This window comes from Schistocerca gregaria, chromosome 2 (genome assembly GCF_023897955.1).
Source record: "Schistocerca gregaria isolate iqSchGreg1 chromosome 2, iqSchGreg1.2, whole genome shotgun sequence".
Lineage (NCBI taxonomy): Eukaryota > Metazoa > Arthropoda > Insecta > Orthoptera > Acrididae > Schistocerca > Schistocerca gregaria.
Genome location: NC_064921.1, coordinates 387,212,225 through 387,234,322, shown reverse-complemented (window position 1 = coordinate 387,234,322; position 22,098 = coordinate 387,212,225). Strand labels below are relative to the sequence as shown.

General features: G+C 42.4%; 1 protein-coding gene across 2 annotated transcripts in view; it reads right to left on the bottom strand.

The window, feature by feature from the left end:
• Window positions 1-22,098, bottom strand: part of LOC126320956 (uncharacterized) — a 204,638-nt gene that overhangs the window by 64,248 nt on the left and 118,292 nt on the right. The window contains exon 1 of one of the 2 annotated variants that reach the window (XM_049994137.1): window positions 8,067-8,296. The exons of the other annotated variant lie outside the window; for it this stretch is intronic. Within the exon in view, the coding sequence (XP_049850094.1) occupies window positions 8,067-8,083 (17 nt within the window). The 5' untranslated portion in view covers window positions 8,084-8,296. Of the gene's footprint in view, window positions 1-8,066; window positions 8,297-22,098 lie in introns of those variants that run through there. 2 annotated transcript variants of the gene reach the window in all.

Genomic DNA, 22,098 nt, shown 5'->3' with positions numbered 1-22,098 from the left:
TCAGTTCTACATCTGTCCAAATTCTCTTTTTGTTCAAGCGGCATTTGCATTATAATGCTGAAAATGCTGAACGACACGTTATCTTTTAGCATTAGTGAAGGCACTCTAAATTTTATATTAAGGATAATGTGTTCAGTTCGCCAGTTCGTGATGTGCAAACCCTTGCGGCACGGAAACGACATGCTATACTGGCGGTGACGGAATAGATGTTGGCAAAGACAATGAGAGAAAGTTAAGTGCCATCTAGATGTTCTACACACAATAGACAGAGCACTTGTGGAAGTGTATCCATAAAAATCTTAATGAACTGAGCTATCACATGCAACAAACTGCGTAGTTGTATTTAGTATAGCTCCTTAGTAAAAAAAATTTTTCCTACCCAGCGAATAACTCTGTTCTCATTGAGTTCGTCAGTGTTGTAAAATGAAGCAACTTTTTTTTAGGTTACAGTATGAGAGGATTCGTCAGAAACGTCCCGGTACAGATTAAAAAATATGTCATGTTTATGTTATAGGCAAGAAGAATTAAATACTCCTATTATTGCTCTTTTGCAGGTGAACTTTTATTATTGTTTCTAAGAAATATATTTCACCTCTCTTTATGAAGTTCTACAGAGGTCTAAAAAGAGGTAAAAGAGGTAACTGTTTGTTCAACTTTGTTAGGAGATATGTAGTGTTTCCTAGCAGCATATTTATGTTATCTTAATAATCACATTATTTACAAGCGCAGGATTGCGATGTAGCACTAATGTTTATGTGTTCTTTGTTTTGTGCCCGTCCGTACGTCTTCAGCCAACTACAAGTCGCAGTTTTGCATCCCACTGCACGTAACCACGCTGCTGCAGCCTGGCTGCGCACCACATGAGCTGATCGCTTACAAAAGCTTCGCTGAGCAGTTCTTGAGTATTTCTCTACACTCTCGCATCTTTGCTTAAATAAATTAACGGAAGAGAGAGAAGATTGAAAGAAAAGAAAAGAAGAATAAACCGAAAAGCATTAAAATATCCTTAGTCCAGTATTTACCGAGCAAAGCTGTGAGGGATGAAAAAGTCCACCGTGGATCAGTAACCATGTAAGAAAGATGCTAAGAAAGCAATAGTGTCTCATCATAGATTTAAACGTACTCAGGGCCTAAGTCAGAAACAAAAAAAATCAACGAAGCATTAGGAAAGCAATGCGCCAAGCATTCAATGAATCCGAAAGTAAAATTTTGTCAACTGATCTGACAAATAATCCAATGAAGCTTTGATCGTACGTTAAGTCAGTAAGCAGGTCGATGTTACGAATTCGGGCGCTCAGTGACCAGGCTGGCAACTGAACGGAAGATACTGAATTCGGTCTACTAAATGACAGATGTTGACATAAGTGATTGCGAAACATAAAATCACTCAAAAGAGGAAAGATATATGTCCAGGACGGAGATAGCTGTGACATTAAGTGAAAGAACTTCTTACGCTTTCAGAAGCAGTCTGTCGTAGTTCGCTGGAGGAAAAAGGGTACCAAGCAATTTCCCGTTTGCAACAAGGATCGTCAGGCACACGCATATAACTGTAGGTCTATATCGATGACGTCAGTATGTTGTAGAAGTATGGAATATGTTTTATATTGACGCATTAGCTATTCCAGTAGACGCTTTGCTGTGGCTCTGATTAAACGGAAAAGAAAGAAAAGAGAAAACACACGTTTCCAGTATGTGTGGGAACTGGATACATGTCTCTGTTTCTCCCCTCTGTCTCTGTCAATCTCCTCCTCCCCCTCTATTTGTCTGTCTCTTACTCCTTCCCCTTCTCTCTGCCCGTCACCTCTGACCCATTCTCTCTGTCCATCTTCCCCTCCCCCCTCCCTCTCACCATTTCCCCCTGCCAACTGTCTCTGCCCATCTCCTTCTTTGCACTTCCTGTGTGCCCTCCCATTTCCTCTCACCCCTTTGTCCACCTCCTCTCCCCCCCCCCCCCCCCTGTCCCCATTGATCTTAGGCCTTGTTTATTGTTATTGCAAATTCAGATTCTGCAATATCAATTTAACCACACGCCGATAAGCTATAAGCATAATTTTCTAGTTCGCTAACAACGCTTGACTATTGTGTGTGTGTGTGTGTGTGTGTGTGTGTGTGTGTGTGTGTGTGTGCGTGCGTGTACGTGAAGGGAGGTATTTACTCTTGTCTCTGTACTAAACGATTTCACAGTTGATATGTGGCTAACGGTAGGTCACACAGATTGGTTCAAATGGCTCTGAGCACTATGGGACTTAACTTCTGAAGTCATCAGTCCCCTAAAACTTAGAACTACTTAAACCTAACTAACCTAAGGACATCACACACATCCATACCAGAGGCAGGATTCGAACCTGCTACCGTAGCGGTCACGCGGTTCCGGACTGTAGCGCCTAGAACCGCTCGGCCACCGCTGCCGGCCACACACATTACTTCTTGTCTCACTTACTGAATAAAAATTTCAATTTGTAATCACACTCCTCTAAGAAACATCTTGAAGCTCCCACTTACAACACAACCATTGAGGTGAACCCCAAAATATTTTCGAATTCATGTTCAGACAGCCGGAAATTAGAACACTGTGGGCCAGTGATACTTTCATAACGTAAATAAGCACATCGGACAAAAATACTATAATCACCTCCAGGTGACATGACGCTAATACAAATACCGCATCTAGTCTTAGTAACGACATCAACTCGAGGAAGAAGGGGGTCTACAAGTTTCTTAACATTAACCCTAATTAGTTGAATCCATTCATTGATGATTTGACCCTATAGAGCTAGCAACTCAAGTAGAAAATTTACTGCTGTGTTTCACTTGCTGTTCCAAATAGTCCCAAAGGTTTTCTGTGGCATTAAGATCGCTAAGCTATCGGGCTAGTCGAGGTGTAATAGGGTGCGTGAGTGTTTGTGAAACCAGTAACGTATATGTGCAGCACTCTGAACACAGCTGTCGTCAACCTTGAAAACGGGAGTGTCCACACCGTACTCATCAAGAGGATATAGAAGAAATGGCAAGACTTGGTCCCCGACAACGTTCAAATAAATCTCCTGGTTCATGTTGACGGTAGCCTGAATGAGTATACCAAAGCGATGGTACGAAAAACAGCCCCAAAAGCCCTCAGAACCACCTCCACCTTGAACTGCACCTACGGCTCGTCGGCCCACACTAAAAGTCTCCAGTCAGCTACCATCCACTTCCCATATTGCCGCGGCAACTGAAAAAGTGCAGCTTTTTGTGCAGCGGCCGGCCGCGGTGACCGAGCGGTTCTAGGCGCTTCAGTCCGGAACCGCGCGACTGCTAGGGTCGCAGGTTTGAATCCAGCCTCGGGCATGGATGTGTGTGATGTCCTTAGGTTTAAGTAGTTCTACGTTCTAGGGGACTGATGACCTCAGATGTTAAGTCCCATAGTGTTCAGAGCCATTTTTTTTGTGCCGCTGCGAGCCACCACCTTTCGTGACTTGATGCTGAGGATGATGATTCTGATGATGATGATGATGATGATAAGGTCCCATACTCCGAGGTGCGTAGGGGACGATGCGGGAGACGCGCACCGCCTACCAGGCAACGTCCTAGTGGAGGTAGTTTGCCATTGCCTTCCTCCAACTGTAATGGGGATAAATGATGGTGATGAAGGCGACACAACAACACCCAGTCATCTCGAGGCAGCGAAAATCCCTGACCCCGCCAGGAATCGAACCCGGGACCCAGTGCGCGGGAAGCGAGAACGCTACCGCAAAGTTATCCGACTCCAAATGTTCAGTGAATGCAGTTCCCTTCGCAACGTTCGCTTGGAAACTTGTCGAGATGGGGCCGCGTTCACTGACAGCAGTAATTTCTGTCGGGTTTCAAAGCGACTGCCAATGACAGGGCGTGACTCTTGTCCCACGTCCCTCTCGGACCACTGTACACGGCTGCGCGAGTTTCAACATTCCTGGTAGAGGCGTTGGTCAGCAAGAAATCCGGCAATTTTATTCGCAATGTGGTATTGGGCACTTAGGAACACGATAGCTTCCTTCTGTCGTTATGCCATGCAGCCTCCTCGACTCCCCTTGCGGAATTCATAGGATACAACTGACTGGGGTATACAAACCACTTCACTGTCGTGAATTACGTCATCGTTGTAGGTCACAAATATTTTGTCTGGTGGCCACATCAAACACGTACATTTCCCATTCATTGTTGGGTTAGTGACACTGTTGCACTGAAACAGTCACGAAGATGGGGTTTGGATTAATCACCTATTTTGTTTGTGTTAAAGACGAACTGTGCTTCACAAGAATGAAAAGAGACATACCCAGAGGTATTCACCTGTGAGTAGTAAAATTACTACGACAATCTCGATCTTAAATAACCACACAGTTTATTTTCTCCTGCATACCGCAAAATAGTGGAGATTTTAGAGGGTTCCAAGAGAAAGATAAACTGAGACGAAAACCCGTATTCGAAACCATCATCTGCCTAGGTATCAGCATCACATTCGTAGGAGACAAGGTCTTTCTACGCAGCAACTAGGCCCATCTTCTCCACTGGTGACCATGGCAATGAGTCGCGATCATTGTGTAACAAACAACAATGCGTTTCGCCTACTGTCCGTCAGTTTGCAAAGCCACGTTTGCTGCTGAAGGGATGGCCTAGTGGCAGGCGCCGGCGCCGTAACTTCGACGCCCTGTGGCGGAGATGGGTTCCTGTCCTCGATTTGTTGCTCAAGACACATTCTACAACCTCTCGATGTTTGTCGCAAACATATCTAGGACTCCTTGTTTAAGTGGCTGGTAATGAAATCTCTGGGTTTGTAGTATTTTTTCTAATATTCTTCCAAGTCAATGTCGAAACTATTTTGCAGCATTGCAACCAAGGTATTGAAAAGAATGTACCTGCTCTGTTATTTCTCGATTGCTAAATATTTTAGGCCTTTTCCAAGCAGCCACAGTTTTCCATGTGTCCTCGACATTAACAAGTTATACACTGTTACCGTTAGAACGTGGTCATCTACAATCGAGACCGTCTCCCACCAAGGCAACAGAACGCATTTATAGGAGACAAGGCCTGTCACACAACAGCTAGCTCCTTCTTCTCCACTCACGACTGTGGCAACGAGTCGTGATCACTGGAAAACAGCATTGTGAGACGACATAAAAGGGTACCGCATGTAGTACTGCGTCATAATGTACAAAACTACTGCTGCTGGAAAAAAACAACGTTTCGGCCACGGTTGCAGCGGCCTTTTTCTGGGTCTACTGGTGCGTTCTAGCTATGCAATGTCCCTACGCCTCGACTGGATACATCTCGAACAGTGGTGAACCTTTCATCTCATCCCATGGGCTACGCAGTCACAGAAGCACTAGCTAAAGGGCTAAACTTTGCCGTCACACCAGATCGGATTCCCACGGAAGAAATTATCGAATCCATGGAAACACACTCCGGCACACATCTGCGATAGAAGCTGAGAAAATTAGGCAGGAAACCGTTCCAGTTCTACTATGTGTCAAGCCACCGAAACATAACCTTAGCCGATAGGAAAGGGCAGCTATCAAGGAACTGAAGAACAACGACGAAACTGTGATATTAACAGTAGACAAAGGCAATGCTACTGTCACTTAGAAACCATTTAGTACGAAGACAAGATAAAACAATTATTAAATGATGCCATCTACAAAGAACTAAGGGCGGACCCTACGACGAAGATAATTAGAAAGACGCAGGCCTCGATTAAGCACTCGAGAATTCACGCTGACACAGCCAAGTCTCTCCTAGAATTTACGGTGTTCCAAAGACACATAAGGAAAGTTATCCTTTGAGGCCAATAGTGAATGGGATCAATTCGCCTACTTACAATTTGGCAATGTATCTAGCCTGCAAATTAAGACGTCTAGTTGGCAAGAGGGATTGCTTTGTGAAGAACTCAACGCACTTTATAGAACGCCTAAAGGGAGAAACGTCATGGTCCGATTTGACGTGCAGTCACTATTTGCGAACGTGCCAGTAGATGAAACTATCCACATCCTTCAGGAGCATGTCCCGCCAGACATATGCGACCTGGTTGAGTTATGCCTGATTTCAGCGTACTTCAAATGACGAGGAAAATACTTCGAGCAGACAGACGGTATAGCAATGGGGTCTTCCCTATCTCCGCTGGCAGCCGACATATTCATTGAAGCCTCTGAAGCCACGGTCCTCGGTTCAGCTCCTTTACGCCCACGTCGCTGGTTCAGATACGTGGACGACACGGTCGCTTTATGGCCTCATGGTGAAACGGAGCTACACAATTTTCACGAATATTTGAACAACGTGCATGGGAAGATACAGTTCACGCTCGAAGTAGAGAAGAATGGTGCAATTCCATTTCTAGACGTCGAAGTATACAGGACAACGGACGGCACACTAGGGCATAGAGTATATCGCAAGCCTACATATATAGACACGTATCTGCACGCCCAATCCTTCCACCACCCAGCGCAGAACAACTTTGTCATCGTCCTTTGGCAATCCGTGTGCAGCGCCTAAGTAATGCTCAAAACATAGCACCTGAGCTTAAAAGGCTACGCACAACGTTTCTAGCCAGTGGCTACAGCCATAAGTCGATCCACACAGCCTTGTCGACGAACACAAGCAACAAAGATAAGCAAGAAATAGATAAACTGCAGCCAACAGTGCGCTTACCTTGTATGAAAAATGTTACTGATCGAATAGGCAAACACCTTCGCCGAGTTGGGGTGTAACCTGTCCTCTATAGAACATTGTGAGATGTTCTGCCTATGATCCATCAGCGTACAAAGTCACATTTGCTGCCTAACAGGTGGCCTAGTGGAAGACGATGGCTACTGTAACTTCGATGCTCTGTAGCATTGTTGGACGAAGTTTCCAGACGTGGGTTCCTATCCTCGATTTGTTCCTAAAGACATACTCCACAACCCCTCGAAGTTTGTCGCAACATTTCTGGGACACTCTGTACAAATTATGAGAAAAACCTTAAAACTGTTACACATAACATCAGCTCTAAAGCCACCTTTTTGTTCTTTCTTTTATTATTTATTTCAAAAAGTGAGATGGGTATTAAAACAAAGATATGAGAAGAACGAAAACAGCAAATACGGTTTTATGCTGCACATTGTAAATTGCTGCGGGAGATAAAATTAGAACCGATGGTATCTGAGGTGAGCTGAAAACAAAGAAGATGGAAGGAAGATAAAGGTTTAGCGTCCCGTCGACATCGAGATCATTAAAGACGGAGCACTGTTTCAAGGATGAGGTAGGAAACTGGCGGTGTCATTTCAAAGGAACCGTCCCAGCATTTGCGCTAGAAGCACAAACATAGAGATAGACAGAAAGAGACAGAAATTCCAACTACTATGACAGCCTGAAAGAAAACAAGTCAAAAATGTGTTATCTGTTAACTTGTCTAAGCTGCTCGTCCGTTTCGCTATTTTTTTTATTTTTTATTTTATTTATTTATTTATTTCGTAAGCGCAGCTCTGCACTTGGTAGTAGACACTTCACGTCACGCCCGAAACGTTCGCCGTTGCCAAACTGCCATAATAATTGGTCAGTTTATTTCCAATTCCTTGTCCTGCTTTCTTTCTTGAAGTGTTTGGATCTCGAATCCTGTGTCTGACCCTTTTATTTCATATTCCATCACACATAATAATCATACAAAAAACGCACACAACGAAGCAAACGAAATTCACACGTTTCATACACAGCTTTAACTAAACGCTACTGGATCCTTCCGCACAAGACGCGATTCAGCCTCAGATATTCAGGTATTATTCACAGAGACAGGCTTAAGTGAGATACACACCACACGACATTGTGTGAAGCCGAATTTTTGAAGACTGTAATTCATCGTTGCATCTGCGTCATCAGGATCATAAATACGAGCTTAATAACCTAACTAAAAGAAGTGGCGTAGTGCAGTTGTTAGCATATAAACCTGCCGTGCGTAAAGTAGTAGGTTCGTATCTCCTCAAATGCTGCAATTTTTTTCTAAATCTAATCAGAAGAATTTGATCATTATTTTTATTCTATTAATTGATTTAAACGTCATTTATAGTAACTAGAATACTACTCACCGGAGAGGAAGAAACATTTTGCGCTGGGAACGCAGCTGACGCCTGTTAGGACCAGCATGTAGCCAACAACGGTGAAGACAACAGGTGTTTCAGCGAGATCCGATGTTGGTGTGACGGCGCGGAAGAGACGGTGCGGTGCGTCTGGAATAGAGGCGCCTCAGTGGCCCCGATAACGAACAGCACGCGCGCTGCCTGTGACAACCCGCCAGAGGTGACACCAGTCCCATTGTTATGTAACAGCCGCTAGCAAGCCTAGCGACCGGTCTGCAGACACAACAGCGGTGCGTCGTGGGTGCCGCAGCGTTCAACCTAACCTCACAGCGCTAATAGACCGGCTTTACTTGTGACGGAGGAGAGGGGTAGGCTCAACTTCACTGTTTAGAAGCAGGGAAGAGACTAAACGACCAGTTAAAAGTGATACCGGTATTTTAGTTCTGAATAACCGGTGTTTTTCGGTATTTGTTTGGTCTTAATTATAACAAATGGTTCAAATGGCTCTGAGCACTATGGGACTTACCATCTGAGGTCATCAGTCACCTAGAACTTAGAACTAGATAAACCTAACTAACCTATCACACACATCCATGACCAAGGCAGGATTCGAACCTGCGAACGTAGCAGTCGCGCGGATCCGGACCGAAGCGCCTAGAGCCGCTCGGTCACAGAGGCCGGCTCTTGATTGTAACAGGTTGTATTATTTTTTACAAAGAACCACGTAAAAAACGGAATATCAATTTGTCATAGCAGTAGAGCTAAAATTTTTCGTTTTTAAATAGAACTTCCTTTAAAACAAGTAATTCTGATTCGTACAATTTCCATTGCTTTGAAATACTGGACTATTATATAAAAGGAAAAAAGCGTCACTGCTATTTTAATAATAACATTGAGAGTTAAAAAAGAGCCAAAAAACAAACAAACACACACACACACACACACACACACACACACACACACACACACATACACATACACACAGATACACACATATGTGGCGTAAGATTCGGTACAGCATTGCTGAGAGAGTAATGTACCTAGTGATCCTTTCGTTTGTTTGGAACAGAGTAAAAGGACTGTGTCAGATTTGTCGTCTTTAGCCCTTCGATATTTATCGATGGTAGAAAGTTCTGTGCGTTCTGAAAGACTGATATCCGTCTTTGGATGATACTGTTTCTGATGAAAGGAGTCGACATACACATCAACACATCATAGAATAAGTATTTATGCATAGACTGGACAATAAATACTGGACATTACAGTAATTCATTACTGATATTTTAACTATTGTTATATAAATACTCCTGGTAAAGGATATTTTGCTACTATCTAAACTGTTTGTTTGAATGTTTTGAATGAGCAGTTTTAATTTTACCAGAAAAAAATCGTATTCATATTCTTGTTAAAAAGGTAATAAATATATTTGGCTACAAACCTGGTTTCTCGTTCGAAACAATTACAGAAAAAAAGACGCCACAAATTTTGCAGCAGCTTATTATCTGTCCTGCATTACTATGAAATAACAAAAAAGAAAGGAAATTTAAGCAACAGTAATAAATTAAAAACTTAACAATTCCTTCATAATTTTGAGTAAAAATAGAAAGTAGTTGATCTGCTACCTGCATCTTTATAATATGCCTTTATCTGCTTGTAGCCCTTGAAATCTGACAACACGAAAAACTGAGTTCTCCAACCTTATGGTTTGCACACTTTAGCACTGACTCTACGTAACGTCCAAATATTGGTGTGATACTCGATAACAAGACAATTTTCGAGCATAGTTTCAAAAAATTAGAATCAATAGGAGAATACTGGTGATTTTTAGTACTTTTCAGCCTCTTATTATTTTTGGAGAAAGGCGGCGAACTTTATATAGACGAAGTTTTCTTTTATTTACCTGTTTTATATGTTATTTTTATTCTACATATATAGAAAAATACAGTGCAAATGTCTGAGTGAGTCTTAGAATTTTTAAATCTTTGTTCGATAACAGTGTTTATTATTAGGAATAATAACAATAACGAACCGAAAATAGGTTGTTTCCACAACCAGTTATTTTGCATAATTTTAACAGCCAGGTCCAACTGGAGATGAAAAACTCGCGGTATAAGCGAAAAATGGTTGTTCCAGCGATAGCCGCCACCCCCACGTAGCAGCTCCCTTGCGGACGCAGCAGCACCTCCACATGGGCCGGTCGTTACGAGTCCCCAACATCACAGTCCGAGGCACCGATGGCTGCATATTTCTCTCATGGATACATCTATTAATAGGAAACGATGAAAACACAACGATAATCTTTTCGATTCACGCCAATCGTCCGCAAACAGCTAGTGGAGCTACCTGTATGAGCATTATCCAGAAGCGAAAAATGAAAGGCAATAAACCTGTTCTATGTAGTGTAACACTAAAATTATGTAAACACCACAGACAAAAAGTTTGTCCGCCCTATGAGACATCGCACTATTACCTCTATCCCCGATAATGGCCTCAATTCGGCGAGGCAGATAATCCACTAGTTTCCCCAGGCTTGCCACTATTTAAGTTCCAACCCTCGTATTTTCCAAAGTCAGTAGATCTCTTCGGCTAACTATGGTCACTATGTTACAATTTATTAAAGTTGTCAGTCCTGTACTAGTAGTCGATCGTCTGCAGGTCTTCTGACGTTGCAGCAGTCTTACAGTTAACACCACAGTTCGCGAATTGCCTGACGGATCCACTAGATTAGTAATAAAACTTGTATAAGGGGCGGTCAAATGAAAACCGAACACACGCCGCAACGGGACCATAGAATTGATTCATAGATAAATAATCACCACACCCGTTAAGACGTTTATCCCAGTAGGAGACGAGACGATAAATTCTTGTTTCGTACACCGCGGTCGTCCGCTGATCGGCCGCTGACGGATGCAAGACCGCACCCGCGCGACTGAAACCGATGTCTATCTTCAGGTCGTCAAGGATGTGAAAATCACACGGTTCAACACCAAGGCTGTATGGAGGATTCTGCAGTGTTTCCCAACTAAATCGCTGAAGCGTAGCCTTCGTCCGATTGGCAGTGTGTGGGCGTGCGTTATCGTGTAACAGGACGATTCCGTCCGACAGCATTCCGACAGCCCGAGTGCAAACGTCAAAGCCAACAGTGGAAACATCAAATATCTCTTCACTCTAAAGAAATTCAAAGCAGTTCACACAAGTTCCAGTAAGGTCATGACGACCTTCCTCTTCGACTGCAGGGCCCCTCTGCTCATCGAGTTCCTTGAGCGTGAAATCACAATCAATATGCAACGCTATGAAGACACTATGCAGAAACTGCGATGGGCAATGAAGTCAGCAGGCCCCTGAATACTGACGGACGGAAACATCCTGTTACACGATAACGCCCGCCCCGACGCTACCAATCGGACTAAGGCTACGTTTCAGCGATTTGCTAGGGAAACACTGCAACACCTTCTATACATCCCAGACCTTCCACTGTGCGATTTTCACATCTTTAGCGACCTGAAGAAATACATGCGTGGACGTCGGTTTCATTCGGAAAAGGAGGTACAAGAATAGTTGATGCCGTGGATCCTTCAGTGATCGACCGCGTTCTGCGGAAGAAGAATTAATCTTCTCGTCTCCCACAGGGATAAATGCCTTTACCCGTGTGGTGATTTTTTTGAAGGAACAATTCCATGGACACGTTGTGACGGGTATTACGTTTCCATTTAACTACTCGTCATAAACACTAACAGCCCTGTAACACTCTCTTGGGGTACTGCCGAAATTAACTTTAAATTCGTCAATTTTTTCTGTTAAGAACGGCCTGTTACGCTCTATCTGCAAAGTACTCCTGTATCCAACCACAAATTTGGTCCGGTTCTCAATATGCTGATATTTTAGTCACTGAACGGCAGTGTGTAACTGTAGCGACCGCTTCCAAGAAAGACGGCACTGATCTGAGTGTCTTTTTCTTCGCCCCCTGTATCTCATGGACGTAGAGAGCGAACTATCACAAGATCTTTGCGGAATCCATGTTGATTTTTATAGGGAAGATTTTCCTTCTGAATAAATGTCACAATTCCTGAGTACAAATTATGTTCCATAATTTTACAACAGACTGACAACAGCGATGGAGACCTATAATTATGGGCGTCTGTCCAACGGCCTTTCTTGAACATTGAAATGACCTGCGGGATTAGCCGAGCGTTCTAAGGCGCTGAAGTCATAGACTTAGCAGTTAAGTCCCATAAGATTTCACACACATTTGAACTTTTTTTTTCCAATCGCTGGATGCAGGTACCCTTCATTGCACCAGTGGTCTAAGATAAACTGCTGGTAGAAGGGGAACAAGTTCTTTCGCCCAATCTCTGTAGAACCTGATAGGTATCTCATCCGGTGCCGTTGTCTTCCCACTGTAAATAAAAAATATAGGATGGAAGATTAGGGTTTAATGTTCCGTCGACAACGAGGTCATTAGAAACGGAGCAGAAGAATGGGGAAGGAAACCGGCCGTGCCCTTTCAAAGGAACGATCCCCGAATTACATGGAGCGATTTACGGAGATCACGAAAATTCTAAATCAGGACGGTGGGACGCGGATTCGAACAGTCGTCCTCCCGAATGCGAGTCCAGTGTGCTGAGCCCTGCGCCACTTCGATGTGTGGCTTTACATCGTTGAGCATTTTCAGTTAATTTCTTACTCCACGATCGTTTATCTCAATACCTGGCATTTCTGAATTCGTGTGATGACTGAAACGAGGAACTGTATTGCTGTCTTCCACGGTTAAACAGTATCGCGAGAGAGAAAGGAGTGGAGGTTGCAGTGCCCCTGTGAGTCATACGTTTTAATTTTCCGCGTGGCCCTCCCGTGATTCGGCTCATGACTATTCCATTTTACTCGAAATTTGAATGACTCCTCGAACCCCAAGTTTCAGCTCCTGATACGAGTCGCAGCACCAAGGCGCCAGTATCTCCTGGGCAGAAGCTCTCCATTATATGTAAACGCTTTATACGAGGGTCGGTCAAAAAGTAATGCCTCCCATTTTTTTCTACTTAAAAAAAATTAAGTTAAGTGAAAAATTTGAATTTGGCGCCATTCCTCAAACCTTCTTCTGCAATCCACTGCAGTAGTAACTTTCTGTGTCAACAGGTGGCAGCACAGCAGAAGTTTGTAAGATGGCCGACATCGATGTTCGTTTGAGACAGCGTTGTGTGATTGAATTCTTGAATGCAGAAGGTGAAACGCCCATACGCATTCATGAAAGACTGAAGAAGGTGTATGGTGTTGTGACAGTGGATGTCAGCACTGTTAGACGATGGGTTCGTCGTTGTAAGGAAGCTGAAGGGCAAACACCGTTGACTGACGAAAAGCGGAGCGGCAGGCCGGTGAGTGCAGTGACTCCACACAACATTCAGCAAGTTGATGACATCATTCGTGGTGACCGTCGGGTGACTGCAGATGAAGTGTGTCGCATTATTTCTCTTAGTAAAGGCAGTGTGATCACGATTATTAAACAATTGGGGTACTCAAAAGTTTGTGCACGGTGGGTTCCAAGAATGTTAACCGATCAGAATAAAGAGGCAAGGAAAACAATAGCCTCCCAACACTTGCAGCGCTTCCGTTTGGAGGGAGATGAGTTTCTGAAAAAAATTGTGACCGGGGCCGAAACATGGGTGCATTTTTTCGAACCCGAATCAAAGAGGCAGTCAATGGAGTGGCGTCACACAAGCTCACCGAGGAAGAAAAAATTCAAAACTGTGCGATCGGCAGGGAAAGTTATGGCAACAGTTTTCTGGGATACAGAGGGTGTGATTCTGGTTGATTTTTTGGAGCAGGGATGCACAATAAATTCTGTTCAATACGTCACAACCCTCAAAAAACTTAAAGCACGTCTTCAGCGAGTTCGCCCAACAAAATCAATGGCAGATGTTCTTCTTTTGCATGACAATGCAAGACCACACACCAGTCGTCACACCTCTGACGAGATTGTCAAAATTGGATGGGAAGTTTTGCCTCATCCCCCATACAGCCCTGACCTGGCACCATCAGACTTCCATCTGTTCGGGCCACTAAAAGAAGCTCATCGTGGGATTCATTTTGAAGATGAGGAGGCCGTCAAAACATCCGTGCGTCAATGGCTTAGGAAGCAGAGCTGTGATTTTTACCGTGCTGGGATACATGCCCTTGTTCAAAGATGGACCAAAACTGTAGAGATGGGCGGATATTACATTGAAAAATGACAAAATGATCCTCAATGTTGTGGTTTTCAACCTATGTAATTGCATTTAAATTTCCTGACAATTAAACATAGAAAAAAAATAGGAGGCATTACTTTTTGACTGACCCTCGTAACATTTGTGTACCCCAACGGACGTGTCACACGAAGAAGCAGTTACGAGTATGCCCAGTTTTACAAAGCCTCGATCTACATCCTCATCACTACTCTGCAATTCAGCCTGCCCGGCTAGCCGCGCGGTCTAACGCGCTGCTTCCCGAGCGGGAAGGCGTGCCGGTCCAACGCCACCTAGGTCCCCAGATTAATACACACACTCTGCAACTCACACTTAAGAGCCTGGCAAAGGGTTCTTCAAACTACCTTTAGACTATTTCTCTACCGTTCCACTCTCTAACAGCGCCTCGGAAAAATGAACACTTAAATCTTCCTGTGCGCGCTCTGATTTCTCTTGTTTTATTACAAATGATCAGTTCTTCCTATGTAGCTCGGCGATAATAAGATATTTTTACATTTACAGGAGAAAGTTGGTGATTAAAATTTCCTGAAGAGACCTCCCCATAACGAAAACCGCCTTTGTTTTAATGATTGCCATTCAAACTCGCTTATGTCCGTGACATCGTCTCTGCTATTTAGCGATAATACAAAACGAAGTGCCCTTCATTGGTATTTTTCGATGTCCTCCGTCAATTCAATTTGGTAAAGATCCGATGCAACACAGAAATACACTATCAGAGGACGAACAAGCGTAGTGTAGACAGTCTCTTTAAAAGACCTGTTGAATTTTCTGAGTGTTCTTCCAATAAAACGTAATCTTTAGTTTTTGCTCCTCACAACATTATTTATGTGATGGTTCTAACTTAATTTGTTCGTCATTGTAATTCCTAGGTATTTAGGCGATTTGACAACCTATAAATTTGTGCAATTTGTCGAATAATCGAAATTTAACGAATTTCTTTTTGTACTCATGTGGATGATTATACACTTTACCTCACTGAGAGACAATTACCACTTTGCGCGCCTTTCAGATATCTTGTCTGTCATTTTGCAATTGGTTTTTATCGTTTGATGACTTTGCTAGGCGGTAAAACGCAATATCATCTCCAAACCATCTAAGAGGACTGCTCAAATTATCTGCTGAATCTTTTATTTAGACTAGGAACAGCAGAGAGCCTAGAACACATCCTTGGGGAACGCTGGATATCACTTCTGTTTTACTCGATAACTTTCTGTCGGTTACTACAAACTGTGATCCTCTGACAGGAAGTCACGGATCCAGTGCACAGCAGAAATAATATTCCATACAGAAATTGAAAAAGACCCTGTTATACCTAACTACGAAGTTGTCGCTGCATCCAATCCGCCACAGTAATACCAAACACATAACACTACATCAAAGTATTATATACTCTGTAATCCAATGTGCACTGCTTAGCGGAGGGTACATCGTATCAATTATATTGACTTCCTTTCCTACTACATTCACGTAGTAATCAAGGGAAAAGTGATTCCCTGTATTCCACTGTACGCTCCCTATCGTTTCCTAACTATGCCTACAAGAGATATGCGACATTGGTGCCACAATGGTCGCGCAATCTGCTTCGAATACTTCTAAATTTACCCAACAAGATTTCGTAAAAACTATTTCGTCGATCTTCCAGGAATTTCCATTTGAAATCCCCGATCATTTCTGTTACACTTTGATATGGGCTATATCGACCTGCTGCTATCCTAGCGCACCTCTCTGAGTTCGTTCAGTGCCCACTTCACGAGGACTCCCAAACATTGGTAGAATCAGAATCGATCGCACTAGAGTCTTGTAAGTGATCTCCTTTTCAGGTGCATTGCGGTTCCCAAGAACCCTACCAACAAATATAGAGTTGTTTCGTGATGCTGTTGGAAACTTTATGGGATGGTGTAGAAGATTAAATGTATCAATTTGTGGTATGATACCCTTGTCCAGAAATAACTGAGTCGCAAGTTTTAAGCGGAAATCGTTCTGACACATCTGACAATGAAATAATTGTAGCGCTAATGTTGCTGCTGGGAGTGTAGCGCAGGCAACTTTCAGAGGCGGTAGTATGGACCAAAACAAGAAAAAAACGTCTAGTAAATACGGGCTCTAAAATGCATACCTTACAAGCTATCAGCACTTGCTCATCTTCGATGCTGTGAAATATGTCTCTTGTACTGAACAAGTACTCATAGCTCTTAAGGTATGCATTTTAGGGCCCATCTTTACTGGACTGGGGACAAGTCCACTTATGAAAGTTGCGTACCCTAAAATCTTAGCAACAGCGGTACCGGCAAATGTAGTCCACTGTCAGAGGTATCAGAACGATTTTCGCTTATAACTTTCAACTTGGTTGTTTCCGGGCCGGGATACCTTACGTCACATTGCTAAATTTCCCCTTCTCCATTATCCTTGAAAGTTTGTAACATCATCACTGAATCACTTTGTATAATTCTTTCAATTCCTAATACTGATTTTACGTCACATTTTACATCGGTTCTTAGTGTTACCAGTAAATACTTACACGATGTGACGTCCTCAAGACATTCACCAGTAATCGGATTACGACATTTTCGTGTTCCTTCTCCTTGTTAAAACAGTTACCTTAGGTTTATCCGTATTCTTCTCCTTGTTGAAACAGTTACCTTACGTTTACCCTTATTTAAAGACAACTGCCATTCAACAACAAATGCAAAATAAAAATATTTTAAGAGATGATCCCGGATAATTAGCTCTCAAAAATGAAATTGATAGATCTGACGTGAAACCTCACACGGCATAAGACCCCTACGATAACTAAGTTTGATAAAGAGCGACATACGGATAAGCTATAAGTGCGGCAGAAGTTGAACGATGCACAAATTAATCACTGTGAGCAAATGTAGTTAAAACAGTTAACGAAGTCGAATCCAGCACATTAATAAAGAAGTAATGTGGGGCGGCAGAGGTCTGACCCCATAAAACTAAGCCCAATTGCATGAATTTCTTGGGGCTGTTAAAATAATCCAATGAAACGGGCCTTCAAAGTTAAGCAATCACTTCAGATTGAAAAAAGGTTCGTTAAAAGCAATTCCAGAGTCGTTTATGGATAGTACAAACATCATTTCAGAGAGTATACTCCTTCAAATTATTTACAATAACAACGAAAACTATTATGTCGTGGCTGAATACTTTAAGAACATTCTCAACAGTATTCCATCGAGGATAGATTTCTGCTAATAAAAAGCAATAAAATAACCTTAGTCACTTCCGGCTTCAGAGGAAGAAGTAAGTGAACGCCTAAAACTACTTGAAAACAACAAAGCAGCTAAAGCGTACTTTATTTTAGTTGACTGTGCATGTTTGCTGGTACAGTGCGGGGAAAAATCTCGGTGAAATAACATCTGAAAAAATAGGATTTACCACCTCAGTGGATCTCAGCCTTGACAATCCCTTTTTACAAGAAAGGAGACCTTAAAGACGTAAACAATTATCGAGGACTCTGTCATATCACCATAGGGACCAACTGCAGTGGAAAAAGAACTGGTAATTTCTGAAAGGTGCCAGGAAAAGAACGTCGAGACTGTGCTGAGCAAATTTTGAATCTTAAACAATACTAGCTAATTCCAAAACCAGAAACCGCGAGATAGTGCTCACATTTGTTTGAATTTTGAAAGTCTTAAGAGCACATAGCTCAAAATCCAGTCCATTTGCAATTAGAAGTAGACAATAAAACAACCAAAATCATTCTGTAAACCCCAAAAGATAGACAATCCGAAGTAAAATTTAGAGGTGAGATACATATATAGAGGACCTATCAGGAGAAATAACAACAAAATTTTCGATATGGTGCCTGTCCAGTTCTCAGATACAGCTGGTATTGATTTTGGATCTCGATACTCCGCTTGCTATGAGTTCGTTTACTGACTGTCGTTTTTGTTTTGTAGTTCAAGTTGGGAATCTGTGCTTGGCATAATTGAATTTTTCAGCCGTGATTTTGATTTGTTGGTCAATTCTTCTGGATCGTTTCAACATGCCTCTCGTACTTCCAGATACCGAGTGTGCTGATAAGGTACTTGCCTACGAGTTTTGTATTGGAAACGCTGCTGCTGTTTGTAGAGAATACGCTAGGTGATTTCCGAAACGCAAAGTACCAGATTGAAGAATGTTTATTTGGGTTTTCACAAAACTTCGTGAGTCCGGTGCACTAACCAGCAGTCACATCACATCTGAACGTACAAATGAACAGAGTGTGGATGAAGTAGAAGCCCTTATTCAAATGGTAAAACATATTCTTTCAGTAAGAACAAGAAAAAATTCCTACACGTACCCATGCGTCGTTGGGCCTTCATGGCCTGATCAAGCGGAGTTTAATTTTTTTAATCCATGTTTAATATACAAGAATATGGCGGACATTACGTATGTACGGCTCTATCTTTATTATTTATAGGGGACTCGGCGCCTTCGAAAAGGAGATGAAGGTAGACAACTGGAATTTTGTCGCTGGCTAGTTGAAAATCAGCGAGTAATCCCATTAATACTGTTTACTGATGACGTGACGGTGTCAGTAACAATCTATTCGTAACTCACATTTGTGGCCCGATGAGAACCCATACGCCTTTGTGGTGACACCTCCGTCATGTACATTTTGTTGGAAACTTCCTTCCAGAATTACTGGAAGAGATTCTTTGGGCTACAAGGGTGAGTATGAACTTCCAGGATGACAGGAACTCTATACGTTCTATTCGTCAGATGATACACAATCTAAACCTAACCCAGAGGCTGAATTGGAAGAAATTGTCACGTTTCTTGGTCACCAAGGTCTCCACATCCTTTCCTTTTAGAATGTTTGGTAGTTCGGGTGGTTGAAATGTTTGATTAAGTCTGTCGTCAATTGCTGTTTGATACTGAGTAGATACCAGTAGATAGGGGCCGTAATCGATCGTAGTTTAGAATAAAAAGAAAAGTGCAATTGGTGCTAAATTTTTTTCAAAACTTTGCCATAGTTGCAGTATCGTCACAAAGATGTTCCAGATGCTGGACAAGAAACTACACAGCAGTAACTCTCGACTGTCTAGAAACAGCGACAGTCCGGGTCAATTGCTGAGTAGGCAAGCAGCCAAAACAAGAGTCCGTCATTCGGGAAAACCAAGTACTATGTTAAGTTCAAACCGTCTGGTACAGAGATATTAGTGAAACAATGAAGAGTCAGGGGAACGATGAAAATTAAATGCCTCCACGAATGAACGGAACGTAACTTCTCAGATGAAGCAACTCCTAATGTACAACTAGTCTATATATTGACACAAAACACGTTCAACAACAACAACAAAAATACTTGTTGCGTAAAGTAAAACTGAATCACTACACTACAGTCACCCACTCTGAGATCTTTTCCGCCACGGAGAGCCTGTCACTTAAGAGAAAAGAGTTGAGCGATAAAGCTGGAGTAAGAGGGAGGCTAATTCTCATAAAGATTTAGGGCTCAATGCTGGAAGAAGGGAAAAATATAATCACCAACCGTTGGTTTATCTGCTGGTAAAACAACAAAAGTCTTTACCACGAGGCGCTGATTGACTTAGACACCAGGAAGAGTGTAATATAAACCGTGAATAGCGTCCATAGTTTTCACAAACACCAACAGAAGGAGAAAAACAGCTTCAGGACTAAAGAAAGGAAGGAGCAGCACTGGCAGAAATAACACCACTGGGCAAAGATCATTGCTCAACGGTTGGACAAAAGTGGTCCAAAGTAGATCTTCTTGAAAGAGAAAAGCATTTGCAGAACAATTTCTCGTTTCTCCCTTGGTGCCATTTATCATTTACTGTAGTTAACGATAGAAATCAAGCAAAGTTGTGTAAAAAAATCGCAGTGAACTGTATTAAAAACAAGACAAGAAAGCAAAAGTGTCAAACAAAACACTTTATTCTCCTTCAAAGCAATCTCTTTTGTGTTCGTCTTGGGGACTAAAGACCTATGAAGTCAATATCGTACATGAACTCTACTTTATTTGATGACTTACTAGCTTCGGCTAACAGTCTAACCATCTTAACATCATAAATCATTCTTGATTAATGTTGGTGCCATTGCAGCTTCAAACATCGTGAAAATCTTTCTTAAAATGATGACATCCATATATGACATGATTAAGAACAGCTTTTCATCGTTCGTGGCCAATGTAGCTCGATGACCTCGCTGTCTGGTCTCCTTCCCCAAAAACAACCAACCAATGTAACTCATCAATGGTCATAAAACAAAGTCATTACGCAGTTACATCTTTGTAACTGACACTATCAGGAATTCATCATTTCGTTATCTCATAGAACAAAGGCATTAAACGTAACGCCTTTGTTTTGTGACCATTGTTCAATTACTCTGGTCACGAACGATGAAAAGCTATTTTTAATTGTGCCATATATGGATGTTGTCATTTTAAGAAAGATTTTAACGATGTGTGAAGCCGTAATGGTACAAACAATAATCAAGAATGTTTTACGATCTGAAGACGGTTAGATTGTTAGCCAAAACTACTAATCCACCAGAAAGGAAGATTTCATGTACGATTTTGACTTCATGGGTTTTAAATCCCTAACATAAATTTAAAAATTACAACAGATCGCGTATCTCCTGTCTGACATTGTCAACAAACTCGGCAATCTCTTTTGTCCATATTACGCTTTCAGTAACACTTATAGAGTGGCCGGAAATTGTCCGCGCAGGTTTCTCTTCAAACTGATCAAAGCATTGACGTGACGCTTCGTTGGATGTGGCGCAGACAGCTGTGCACTTCGATTATGCCAGTTTACTACTACCTCTGGATAAAGGCGGTAGTGTGAGACATCGTATCCACTGATGGCTTTTTCCAGATGGAATGAACATCGATTACGCGTGTCAGTTGGAAACTGAGCATTTTCCATCCTATTTGCCATCTCCTCGTCAGTCAACCTGCAATTCACGAATTAAGATTAAATCTTGAAGGTACTGACAAAGTCTTTGCTAACCCCCAGTTTCTCAGAGAGCCTCCAACTTCGTCACAACACCTGTCGCACTTACACCTTGTTTTCTGTTTCTCTGTTCAAAAATCGTTCAAATGGCTCTGAGCACCATGAGACTTAACATCTGAGGTCATCAGTCCCCTAGAACTTAGAACTACTTAAACCTAACTAAGCTAAGGATATCACACAGATCCATGCTCGAGGCAGGATTCGATCCTGCGACCGTAGCGCCTACAACCTCTCGGTCACAACGGCCGGCTGCTTCTATGTCTTGTGCAGTACCTTTAACTAGTCGTAAACACTATCTATAGACGCAGCTTATATTATTTGCACTTGCAACAACTACGTGCCTTGTTTCTAGACTTGGCATTTTATACAGTTCCGCACTGTAGCTTAGTGAACAAGATACTAACTTATCGAATATCAGATGAGCTTTACGACTGCTCTCAGTGACTTCTAAGAGACAGAATTCAGCATGTCGTTCTTAATTGAATGGTATGATCACATGTAAGTTGCTTCGTGAGTACGCTGGGGGAGCGCTAAACGGCCGTTACTGTTCACTGTACGCATATAAACTGTAATGTGACGGTATCTGCGCAAACGTCCGATGTCACCTTTCATTTCGTTCAGTGACAAACAGACTTCGTAAAGTAACATGTAAATGAATCCCGAAAAAAAGAGCATGCAGCAGTTTGAACGGAAGAACATATCACCCAGAAGACGAAATAATTGAAAGAGTCCTGCATTCATCGTTAAATAATGTGAAGACCTGTGTTGAAGTAATTGGGAAACATCACAGATGACTTAGGGACGCTACCCCAGGGCAATCAGCGTACA